The sequence below is a fragment of the Cetorhinus maximus genome, chromosome 19 (assembly GCF_964194155.1).
Source record: "Cetorhinus maximus chromosome 19, sCetMax3.hap1.1, whole genome shotgun sequence".
Classification (NCBI taxonomy): domain Eukaryota; kingdom Metazoa; phylum Chordata; class Chondrichthyes; order Lamniformes; family Cetorhinidae; genus Cetorhinus; species Cetorhinus maximus.
In genome coordinates, this window is record NC_135897.1 from 42,882,605 (window position 1) to 42,895,565 (window position 12,961).

The window sequence follows — 12,961 nt, forward strand, 5'->3', positions numbered from 1 at the left end:
CTCCCACCCCGCATGTACTTGTGCACTACCTTTAGCTGCAGAACAGCCCTTCTCCCCATCCCCAAGTCGTCTCAACTGCAGGGCAGCCCTTGCACCCCACCCCCTCAAAACGCCTCAACTTTGAAGTCCAACAGTGACCCGGTCGAGTGCTGTGCAACGTTACTGTGCGCTCACCTCTGTGTTCCTCTCAGAGTGCAGTCTGCCAAGTGCATGCCTTATCTATGCTATTGTGGAAGACGTTGGCGTGCAATTATGCCAACGTGAGAGGTTAGGGGAGCGGATGATTTCGGCAGGCTAGCCTTATAATAAATTGCAGATGTAGTATGACGAGGCTCCCGACATCCGATGGAAATGCAGCCTGCCATCGACGGGCTGAGCAGACAATTGCAACCTGGTTTCACGACGTTGTGAAATCGATTTCTGGCCTTCTTGCCCTATTGTCTGCTCATGCCGCCAAGCACACCCTATGCCAATATTCCACTCATGTAATGTATCAAAAAATAACAATGAAATATTCTGGTCAATATCTCCATTCCTCCTTTTACAGTTCAGCATTTTCAGATTTTATTTTTTCAAGAATTAGCATTACCTACCATGTGCACAAGATATAGGTTATTTCAGTTACCTCTCCTAAAAGGGGTGTCTTTCCATCAGATTCATTGATCCATGCTCCCATTTGTGTGCCTTTATCAAAAGAATGGTTGGAACCATTTATAAGCCTCTGAGTGCTAATGGCTGGATCCTGGGTTTTAAAAAGAACAAAAGTTGTAAAAGTCAAGTCACAAAAACTTTCATTCCCTGCATTTCCAAGAAATCTTTTTTTATTTAAATTTGGCCTCAGGGTGCAGGTGATGCTGGGAGGGCAATGTTTATTACCCAACCCGAGTTGCCCCGATGTTTCTTTCCCTGAAGGACATTAGTGAAGCAGTTACATTTTTATGACAACCTGGCAGCTTTCATAATGTTAGTCCACAAATTTATCAAATTTAACTTCATTACTTTTGTTGGAATTTGAACTCAACACCTTTGGTTTACTAGTCTGGTACTAAATCCCCTATGTTGTCAAACAAAATTGTGATCTTATGTGCTGGATCACATTTAATACAGTTCTATTCCAAGGTCACAAATGAGCAATTTTGATTTTAACATCAGAAATACAACAATTGACCAGTTGCCTGATTGTCATCTGTCTTGTGATGTTTTAAAATATTATTCTTTCATTAGTATTTATTCTTTGTGCTTTATTTTCATCTAACAGCATGACAAACAATCATAACGTGGTGATAAAAGATTTCCTTACTTTTTAAATCTGTTCATTGTAATATTATAATATTTTTAAGTGATCAAAATGAAAAGGAAACAGCATGATTATGGAACTTACCAAAATGATGATGTATCTCTGCCCATGATTATGTAAATCATGAGCAAATTGAGGTAGATTACGGAATTTGACCAAGTCATAAGTAAAATCTTTTTTGTTTTCCATATAGTCGATATCAGTGATCTGGACATCCTAAACAATTTTAATTAAACATCAGTTAGTCCATATTCAATAACATGGATAACAAACATAGCTAGAATTATTTGCAAAAATAGACATTGACACTGGATCAAGATTTTCACTGTTTTTAATTGCTATTCTCCATAGTTTCATTATTTTAATAAGCTTTCCACAGACATGTCAGAAATATTCTTTTCTGAAATAACCAGTTTATTGATGATATTTAAAATGGCATTCATACCATATTTTGCTTTTACTTTACATATCAACCATTTCCATTGCCTCGCCAAGTGAGAACACGAGTTCTCACTATAGAAACTAGGTTACGGGAACACAAGTAAAACTTCCATGATCAACAGATGATGGAGATTTTCATCCTGTACAAACCCAGGTCTCAGAGGTGAAACGTTAGCAAGATAATCAGCTATACCACCTCAAAAAAATAGTCTTGTTGTTAAGACTCAGTACATTCAAGTATCAATATTTTTACAAATATATTCTAATATTGCGATTAGAGTTGAATAAAGGTTCTGAGTAAGTGATTAGCTGAATAAAAGTTCTGGGTAAGTGATTTATTCAAAGCGATTTCAATAAAGAGCTTTATTTTTATATTTCATTTTATCAGCAATATGTCAGAAACCACAACTGTCTTCTCCACCACCAGATCAAATGGACAAAATCTGTAAGTTTTATCCAAGAATTTTTGAAGTTCTATCTTTTGCTGATAAGATGAATTATAAAAATAAACTACTTTATATTTATTTCATTGCATGAAAACAGAAAAAGAAATCCCACAGATTGATTAAGCCACTGCCCATTGCAAACAGGTCTGCTTATACACATTAAAAATCTACACAGAGTAGTGATTGGTTTCTAAAGTCCAGATGTGTTAATTGTATATCAATTGAGTGTTTAATTATATTCAGTAGTAGGCATTAACTGGGGATTCACTTGTGCTCCTATATAGAGCACATTGCACCTCTTCCACGGCTATATACGCAGCCGGGTGTCCTTGGAGAGGGAGCATACATTGTCTGCCGGCACGATCGAGGTATTCCATGCCTGGTGGGCACCATGGGGACTAAGGTGCTTTATCGACCCCTTCAATCACGTTTTAATGTGATGTTTGCAAGTTTCCTTTAAGACTTTGTCTTCCTTTTTGCAGTATCCCTTTAAGGGGCTGCCTTTTAATTTGTCCCTCGTTTTGTTGATTTAGTTTACTTGATTTAATTAAAAGAATATAGAGCAGACTGAATTGGTTGTTGGATTTGAAGGCACATTTATAATGTGTGTCTCTGTAAACAAAGCATGTAAAGATTAGATTTGCATTGCACCCTTCACTGTCTGATTATTTAGCGTAGAACTACAATTGTAGTTTTGGTCAACAGAGGCAGAAGGCAGAATTCACATATACCATGTTTAAGACCAAACCATAGATCTTGATTGGGAGTGGAGTGGAGAAATATAAATTAGACCAGGATTTGAGTAGAGAAACAAGTAGGCCGGGAGTGGAGTGGAGAAACAAGCAGAGCGGGATCAGAGTGGAGAAACAAGCAGACCGGGAGTGGAGTGGAGAAACAAGCAGACTGGGAGTGGAGTGGAGAAACAAGCAGACCGGGGTCAGAGTGGAGAAACAAGCAGACCGGGGTCAGAGTGGAGAAACAAGCAGACCGGGGTCAGAGTGGAGAAACAAGCAGACCGGGGTCAGAGTGGAGAAACAAGCAGACCGGGATCAGAGTGGAGAAACAAGCAGACCGGGGTTAGAGTGGAGAAACAAGCAGACCGGGGTCAGAGTGGAGAAACAAGCAGACCGGGGTCAGAGTGGAGAAACAAGCAGACCGGTGTTAGAGTGGAGAAACAAGCAGACCTGGATCAGACTGGAGAAACAAGCAGACTGGGATCAGAGTGGAGAAACAAGCAGACTGGGATCAGAGTGGAGAAACAAGCAGACTGGGATCAGAGTGGAGAAACAAGCAGACTGGGATCAGAGTGGAGAAACAAGCAGACTGGGATCAGAGTGGAGAAACAAGCAGAATGGGATCAGAGTGGAGAAACAAGCAGACTGGGATCAGAGTGGAGAAACAAGCAGACCGGGGTCAGAGTGGAGAAACAAGCAGACCGGGGTCGGAGTGGAGAAACAAGCAGACCGGGTTCGGGGTGGAGAAACAAGCAGACCGGGATCAGAGTGGAGAAACAAGCAGACCGGGATCAGAGTGGAGAAACAAGCAGACCGGGATCAGAGTGGAGAAACAAGCAGACCGAGGTCGGAGTGGAGAAACAAGCAGACCGGGATCGGAGTGGAGAAACAAGCAGACCGGGATCAGAGCGGAGAAACAAGCAGGGTGAGTGCAGGAGTGACTGAGGGAGTTTGGTGAGGAGGGAAGAGGTGCTCCTTTCCTTTTCTACCTTTCCTCAGAAAGGAGAGTATCTGCCTTGGTAAGTAGGACCTGGTGAGTAAATTAGAAAAGTATAATATTTTTAAACAAGTTGCTATACTTGGATTTAACTGAGAAGCACCAGGAATAAGGAAATTTAGTAATAAAGTAGTATAAATAATCCAAAGTAGAATAAAGTTAACGTAAGGGAAGTAGGGTTAAGACATGGCAGTCCAAAAGTAGTAGGCAGGTAGTGCAGGAGTCCCCTGGTTTTCCGTTTTGGAAGCTGGTGAGGGCGCTTGTTCTTCAGGGGAGTGCAGTCAGAGCCAAGTTTGTGGCACCACAAGCGGCTCGGCTGTACAGGTGGGGAGGAAGAAGAAAAAGCAATAGTGATAGGAGATTCATTGGTTCAGGGAACAAACAGGTGTTTCTGTGGCCGTGGACGTGACTCCAGGATGGTATGTTGCCTCCCTAGTGCCAGGGTCAAGGATGTCACACTGCGGCTACAGGACAATCTTCTGGGGAAGGGTAAACAGCCAGAGGTCGTGGTCCATATTGCTACCAATGACTTAGGGAGGAAGGGGGATGTGGGCCTGTAATCAGAATTTAGGGAACAATGTAGAAAATTAGCCAGCAGGACCTCAAACGTAGCAATCTCCGGATTACTCCCAGTACCACGTGCCAGTGAGTACAGAAATAGGAGGAGGTAGATGAATGCACGGCTAGAAAGATGGTGCAGGAGGGAGAGCTTTAGATTCCTAGGACACTGGGACTGGTTCTGGGGGAGATGGCACCTATACAAGCCAGATGGGTTGCACCTGAACAGAGCTGGGACTGAGTTCCTCGCAGGGCGTTTTGCTCATGCTGTTGGGAAGGCTTTAAACTAACTCAGCAGGGGTGTGGGAACCAAGAGAAAATATTAGAGAGGAATTTCAGGGTGCACAAAATACTGGGAGGGACAGATAGCACTAGCATAGAGAATAGTAAGTTAATAGGTAAAGTTGGATTGAGGGAGAAAGTAACAAAATCTAAATCAGGGTTACTATGCATGTATTTGAATGCACGGAGTATAGTAAATAAGATTGGGGAGTTACAGGCGCAGATTGCCATGTGGAAATATGATGCTTTGGCGATAACATGGACCTGGCTCAAGGAAGGGAAGAACAGGGTGTTAAACATTCCCGGGTACAAGGTGTTCAGAAAAGATAGGAAAGGAAGGAAAGGAGGAGGGGTGACTGTTGGTTAAGGAGAGCATTGCAGTGCTGGAGAAAGAGGACTTCCCAGAGGGTTTAAGGGCAGAATCAACTTGGCTAGAGCTAAGGAACAAAAGAGGTACAACTACATTGCTCGGTGTAGTCTATAGACTGCCAAATAGTGAGAAGGACGTAGAAGAACAAATATGCAGGGAAATTACAGAGTGATGCAAGCATTATAGAGTAGTTATAATGGGTGACTAATTACCTGAATGTAGTCTGGGACAGTGGTAGCATAAAGGGTGGAGAGAGGCAAAAGTTCCTAGACGGTGTTCAGGAAAATTTTCTACAGCAATATGTGTCCAATCCAACAAGAAAAGACATACTGTTGAACCTAGTTCTTGGAAATTAGGTGGGCCAAGTAGATCAAGAGTCAGTGCGGGAACATTTAGGAGACAGTGATCATTACATTGTACATTTTAGGATGACGATAGAAAAGAACGATAGGCAATCCAGAGTAAGAATAATTAAATGGATGAGAGCTGACTACACAACAGACTTGTGAGAAAAGTTATTGCTCATGGAATAAAAGGGACAGTAGCAACGTGGATACAACATTGACTGAAAAGTAGGAAGCAGAGGGTAATGGTCAATGGATATTTTTCAGGCTGGAGGAAGGTTTGTAATGGAGTTCCCCAGGGGTCAGTATTGGGACCCTTGCTTTTCCTGATATATATTCATGATCTAGATCTAGGTGTGGAGGGAACAGTTTCAAAGTTTACAGATGATGCAAAGCTTGGGAGTGTTGTAATCTGTGAGGAGCACAGTGTAGAACTTCAAAAGGACATAGACAAGTTGGTGAAGTCAGCAGAGAGTTGGCAGATGAAGTTCAATGTGGAGAAGTGTGAGGTGATGCATTTTGGTAGGAAGAAAATATAAAATCAGGGGTGAAATCTTGAAGAGGGTGCAGGAGTAGAAAGACCCTGGTGTATATGTGCATAGGTCATTGAAGGTGGCAGGACAGATGGAGAGAGCCGTTAATAAAACATATAGTATCCTGGGCTTTATTAATAGGGGCATAGAGTACAAGAGCAAGGAGGTTATGCTGAATTTATATAAGACGCTCATTAGGCCTCAGCTGGAGTACTGTGTACAGTTCTGGGTGTGAACACATTGGAGAGACTGCAGAAGAGGTTTATAATAGTGGTTCCAGGGTTGAGAAATTTCAGTGACAAAGATAGATTGGAGAGGTTGGAACTGTTTTCCTTGGAGAAAAGAAGGCTAAGAGGATATTTGATAGAGATGTTCAAAATCATGAGGCAGCTAGACAGAGTAGATAGGGAGAAGCTGTACCCACTCATAAAATGATCAAGAACAAGAGGGCACAGATTTAAAGTAATTTGCAAAAGAAGCAAATGTGATGTGAGAAAAAACTTTTTCACACAACCAATGGCTTGCGTCTGGAATGCACTGCCTGGAAGTGTGGTGGAGGCAGGTTCAATCGAGGCATTCAAAAGGGCATTAGATAATAATTTGAATAGAAACAATGTGCAGGGGTACGGGGAAAAGGCAGGGCAATGGTACTAGGTCATAATGCTCATTTGGAGAGCTGGTGTAGACACGTTGGGCTGAATGGCCTCCTTCTGTGCCATTAAATTTCTGTGATTCTGAGTGGAGAAACGAACAGGCTGGGAGTGGAGTGGAGAAAGCAGCAGGCCGGGAGCAGAACGGATAGACAAGCAGGCTGAGAGCAGAGTGGAGAAACAAGCAGGCCAGGGTCAGGGCGGAGAGACAAGCAGGCCGGGCTCTGAGCAAAGAAACCAACAGTACTTGAACGGAGTGAAGAAGCAAGCAAGCCGCGAGTGGAGTAGGTTATGAGCTTTCAGTCTGAACCAAAGGGGAGGGACAAGAAATTTTTTCTCTTAGGTGGTTGAGTGTCTTTGGAACTCTCTTCCTCAAAAGGTGGTGGAAGCAGAGTCTTTGAATACTTTTATAGAGTCATAGAGGTCTACAGCACTGAAAAGGGCCCTTCGGCCCACTGAGTCTGCGCCAGTCAAACAAATACCTAACTATTCTAATTCCATTTTCCAGCATTAGGCCCATAACCTTGTATGCCATGGCATCGCAAATGCATATCCAAATACTTCTTAAATGTTATGAGGGTTTCTGCCTCTACCAGCCTTTCAGGCAGAGTTCCAGATTCCCACCACCCTCTGGGTGAAAAAATTCTTCCTCACATCCCCTCTAAACCTCCTGCCCCTTACCTTAAATCTATGCCCCCTGGTTACTGATCCCTCCACCAAGGGGAAAAGTTCCTTTCTGTCTACCCTATCTATGCCCCTCATAATTTTATACACCTCAATCATTTCCCCCCTCAATCTCCTCTGCTCCAGGGAAAATAATGCCCCAGTCTATCCAATCTCTCCTCGTAACTAAAACTCTCCAGCTCAGGCAACATCCTGGTAAATCTACTCTGCACTCTCTCTAGTGCAAATCCATCCTTCCTATAATGCAGGTTCCAGAACTGCACGCAATACTTCAGCTGTGGCCTAACCAGCGTTTTATACAGTTCCAACATAACGTCCCTGCTCTTATATTCTATGCCTCAGCTAATAAAGGCAAGTATCCCATATGCTTTCTTAACCACCTTATCTACCTGTCCTGCTACCTTAAGGGACTGGTGGACATGCATACCAAGGTCACTCTGATCCTCAGTACTTCCCAGGGTCCTACCATTCATTGTATATTCCTGTGCCTTGTTTGTCCTGCCCAAGTACATCACCTCACACTTACCCAGATTAAATTCTATTTCCCACTGGTCAGCCCATCTGACCAGCCTGTCTATATCCTCCTGTAATCTAAGGCTATCCTCCTCACTATTTGCCACCCCACCAATTTTCGTGTCATCCGCGAACTTACTGATCAACCCTCCTGTATTCAAGTCTAAATTTTATATATACCACAAACAGCAAGGGACCCAACACCGGTCCCTGTGGAGCCCCACTGGACACAGGCATCCAGTCATAAGAACACCCCTTGACCATCACCCTCTGCTTCCTGCCACTCAGCCAATTCTGGATCCAATTTGCCAAATTGCCTTGGATCCCATGGGCTCTTACCTTCATTACCAGTCTCCCATGCGGGACCTTATCAAAAGCCTTGCTGAAGTCCAAGTAGACTACATCAAATGCACTGCCCTCATCTACACACCTGGTCACCTCTTCGAAAAATTCAATCAAATTGGTCAGACATGACCTCCCCTTAACAAAACCATGCTGACTATCCTTGGTTAATCCCAGCCTCTCCAAGTGTAGATTAATTCAGTCACTCAGAATTGCTTCCAATAGTTTCCCCACCACTGAGGTTAGACTGACTGGCTTGTAGTTCCCTGGTTTATACCTCCCTCTCTTCTAGAATAACGGTACCACATTGGCTGTCCTCCAGACCTCTGTCACCTCTCCTGTGGTCAGAGAGGTATTGAAAATTATTGCCAGCGCCCCTGCTATCTCCTCCTTTGCTTCACTCAACAGCCTGGGATACATTTCATCTGAGCCTGGAGATTTATCTACTTTTAAGCCTGCCAGACCACTTAGAACCTCGTCCCTTTCTATGTTAATTTCTTTAATTATACCACAGTCCTTCTGCCTGATTTCCATACCCACGTCATCCCTCTCATTTGTGAACACCGACACAAAGTATTCATTTAGAACCCTACCTACGTCTTCTGGCTCCACACACAAATTACCACTATGGTCCTTAATGGGGTCTACTCTTTCTCTAGTTATCCTCTTACTCTTAATGTACTTGTAAAATAACTTTGGATTTCCTTTATTTTATCTGCCAATGTTTTTTCATGCCCCCTTTTTGCTCTCCTAGTTTCCTTTTTAAGTTCCCCCTGCACATTCTATACTCCTCTAGGCCTTCCGCTGTTTTGAGCCCTCGGTATCTGCCATAAGTCTCCCTTTTTCTCTTTATCCAATCCTGTATATCCCTTGACATCCAGGGATCCCTGGATTTGTTGGTCCCACCCTTTGTCTTTTCTGGAATATGTTTGCCCTGTACTCTCCCTATTTCCTCCTTGAATAAGTCCCACTGCCCTGATGCAGATATACCTAAAAGTAAGCTTTTAAAAGCTCCCAGTCCACTCTGGCCAGAGCTAGATAAATTCTTAATTAACAAAGGGGTTAAAGGTTATCCAGGGTAGGGAGGAATTTGGGGTTGAGGCTGCATTCAGATCAGCCATGATCTTATTGAATGGCGAAGCAGGCTTGAGGGGCCGAGTGGCCTATTCCTGCTCCTAGTTTGTACGTTCGTATGTAAAAAATAAATTGTGAAGTGAAGTCACTGGACAAGGGGTCACATGCGGTGTGTTTTCTGGTAAGCTTTTAATTTAATATGAATTAATCAAATGTGAAGTAAGACTTGATCAATTAATTAGTATAAAAATTAAACCCAAATCGATAATTTAGCATGTAATTAAAATCATTGTTCAATTAACCAATCACACCTAGGGGATATACTTGAAATTTTAAGGGACAGTAACATTAAAGGAGTCTGTTTTGTTGGTACATTTTAAATTAAGTAAAAGCATGTCAGCTCACCTCAGTATAAAATAAAGTGATGTCAGCACAGGAGAAGCAACTAATTGCTGAGGACCTGGTCAGCCTTTATTCAATTTAATTTAATGGTGTCATAAACAAAGGCATGGCAGGGAAGTTTGTTCCTGTGGAGTGTGCATTCAGTTCCTTGTGGGAATTCCAGGACACTTCTCATGTGGTTTGGTAGACATCCACATGCGCAGAGAGTGTCGTCAGCTGCAGCAACTTGAGCAGTGGATTTCATAACTTATGCAACAGCTTGTGTCACTGCAGTACATCTCCAGGCTGAGAGTTTTGTGGATAGATGTGGTCACCCCACAGCTTTGGGCTATACAGGCAGAGAGGGGATGGGAGACCACCATGCAGTCGAGGAAGGCCAGACAAGTAGTGCAGGAGTCCCTGGCATCTCACTCCCTAACAGTATTTTGTTCTGAAGTTCAAGGGAGTGCAGCCAAAGCCAATTCCTCTGCACCATGGCTAGTTCAGCTCTACAGAGGGGCAGGAGGAAGATAAGAAAAACAACAGTGAAAGGGGATTTAATAGTTTGAGGAATAAGCGGATGCTTCTGCAGCTACTGATATGAATACAAGATAGTATGTTGTCTCCCTGATGCCAGGGTTAAGGATGTCACTGAGTGGATACAGAGCACCCTGGGGGGAGAAAATGAACAACTCTTCGCCGACTCCATACTTAGGCCAACAGTGTAGATGGAAAAAGGAAGAGGTCCTCCAGTCAGAGTTTAGGGAGCTAGTAAAGATATTAACAAGCAGGATCTCAAAGGTAGTAATCTATCGATTATGCCCGGTACCATGCACCAGCGGGTATGGAAATAGGAGGATAAAGCAGTTGAATATGTGGCTGCAGTGCAGGAGATAGGGCTTCAGATTTCCTGGGACACTGGGCCAGTTTAGGGGAAGATGGGATGTTTCTAGGTTGGATTGACTGTACTTCAACAGAGCCAGGACCAATGATTTGCTAATACTAATAGGGAGGATATAAACCAGGGACTCCCAAACCATGGATCACGACTTCCTGTGGGGTCACAGGACAAGATTTTAGGGTCATGAGCTCCAAGGCCTTAAAGGCAGCTGTGGAGCAGAAACTCTGTCAAATAAGTTCTGGGACTGGCTCTAAGGTGCCATGATTCGTGTACCCGATTTTTTTTCCCGGTCTTGCAGTTCGCTGGTAGGGGAGTGAACAAGCTTCGCACTGACAGCCTCAATGTCTGCTGTGAGCACTCCCAATTTTTTTCCTGGCTCAAATTTGGGAGGGGAGGGGATTTAGCACACTGGTCTATATCATGCCCAGGTGTCTCATTAGGCCCAGTGAGTAAGATAACTTTTTCACAAAATAGTTTAAATTTAAAGGCACATGATTTTCATATGTTCAAAGTTAGTGCGCACTTTAATAATTAAATAGTGAAGGCTACTATCCCGCTGTTTTGGTTTGTTACTGCCCACCCCCCACTCAACAATGAAAATCACCCCCACTGCTCAACAACTGAAAGCCATTCTCCTCACCACCCACCCACCGCCCCTCCAGTCAACAACTCTTGCACCCTCCCCCCCCAATTTTCTCTCTGCGTCACACCGATCCAGGGCATTAAAATGGGGACGCACTGGGTAAAAGTTTGGGAAGAACTGATTTAAGCTAACTTGACCAGGGGTGTGGGAAGCAGGAGCTAACACTAGAGAGGAAAATCAAAGTGCACAGAAAATTGGGAGAGACAGGTAGCACTAGAATAGGAAATATTAGGTGGGATCTGAGTAAGAGAGAATGTAATAAGTTCGAACTTAGGTTCACTGTGCATGAATGTGAATGCACGGAGTGTGGTAAATAAGGATGGTGAGCTGCAGGTGCAGATAACCCTGTAGGAATATAATGTTGCGGCAATAATGAACATCTGGCTCTAAAAAGGGCAGGACTAGGTATTTAATATTCCTGGATATGAGGTGATGAGGAAAGATAGTGAAAGAAAGAAAGGAGGAAGGAGTAGCAGTATTGATTAAGGAGAATATTACATTGCTGGAGAGAGAGGATGACCTAGAGGGGGCAAGAACATATTTAGTTCGCGCTAAGGAACAATAGCTGCACAATTACACTACTGGGTGCATTTTATAGACCACCAAACAGTGGGACAAACGTAGAGGAACAAATTTTTAAGGAAATTATCGAGACATGCAAGATTTATAGGGTGGAATCGACCCAGAATTGCACTAAGTGCAGTGGCAGGCGTGAAAAACAATGTTTTACCCACCAGCCGCAATGGCTGGTTTTTGCGGCGTATCATCTTCTTCCCCCGTGTCTCACATCATCAATAATACAATCACAGGTCGCTGGTGGCTGGATTCAGATTTGCACACCACGCCATAACCTCAGCACTTCCTCACTCTGGGCGCCATATTTAAAGCGCACCAGAGTGCACCCTACTGGTCTACAGACTAAGACTGCTCCAGGCGACAGTTGGCCCTGAAAGCAAAGGTGATGGCAGCCCCCATATTTAGTGATGCCTCTCTGGCTTCTTGCTGGACGCAGTGGAAGTTCGAGGCGATGTCCTCCACCCCCGCTCTGGCCACAGGAAGTTCACCATAGTCACCGATCCGATTTGGGAGGCAGCGGCAGTGGCAGTCAGCGCAAAAGGAGCACAGAGGAGGTCGACCATCCAGTGCAGGAAGAGGATGAACTATCTCAACTGTTCCGCCAGGGTAAGTCAACCACTGCATCACTCTCAAACCATGCTCCCAAACCCATCACACATCCACAGGGATCTCATACCTCAAGGTTCAACACCGCTAACTCACACACAAACCCTACATCTCCATCAGGCTCATATCCTCTGGAGCTCACGTCCTCATCCCATCCACGGCTCTGCTCACCACACAAACATTTCACACATAGCTATCATCTGCCACGGCATGCATCCTGTTCACACGTTCTCCATCTGTTTTCATGCAGGAGAAGAAGTTGGCTCACAACAGGAGAGGTCCCAGGCCAAGGGTGGAGTGGTCTACATTGGGCCCCTCATTCATTTTGAGCAGTGTGCCATCACGCTGACTGGTGAGGACGCGGACTATGTCTGCAGTGACAGTGAGGTCAGCGGGGTACACCCACATAAGGCTCCTGCATCAGATCATCCCTCTCTCAACACAAAGGTGAGTGCTCTCTCTCCTGTTTTTGACTGCTGCCATGCACTCCTCTACTTTGGTTCACAGGGAGCTCTGCCAAGCAACCGATGCTCTCAGCCAGCCAGTCCCTCATCTCCAGCCAAGAGAACACCTCCTCCATTGAACAGTT

At 44.2% G+C, this 12,961-nt stretch overlaps 1 protein-coding gene across 4 annotated transcripts in view; it reads right to left on the bottom strand.

The window, feature by feature from the left end:
* The window catches only part of si (sucrase-isomaltase), a 228,583-nt gene that overhangs the window by 123,020 nt on the left and 92,602 nt on the right, over positions 1–12,961 (bottom strand). For all 4 annotated transcript variants that reach the window (XM_078563786.1, XM_078563784.1, XM_078563783.1 and 1 more), the window contains 2 exons: positions 1,382–1,513; positions 626–742 (listed from right to left, as the gene is read on the bottom strand). In XM_078563786.1, coding sequence (XP_078419912.1) covers positions 626–742; positions 1,382–1,513 — 249 coding nt within the window. The remainder of the gene's footprint in view (positions 1–625; positions 743–1,381; positions 1,514–12,961) is intronic.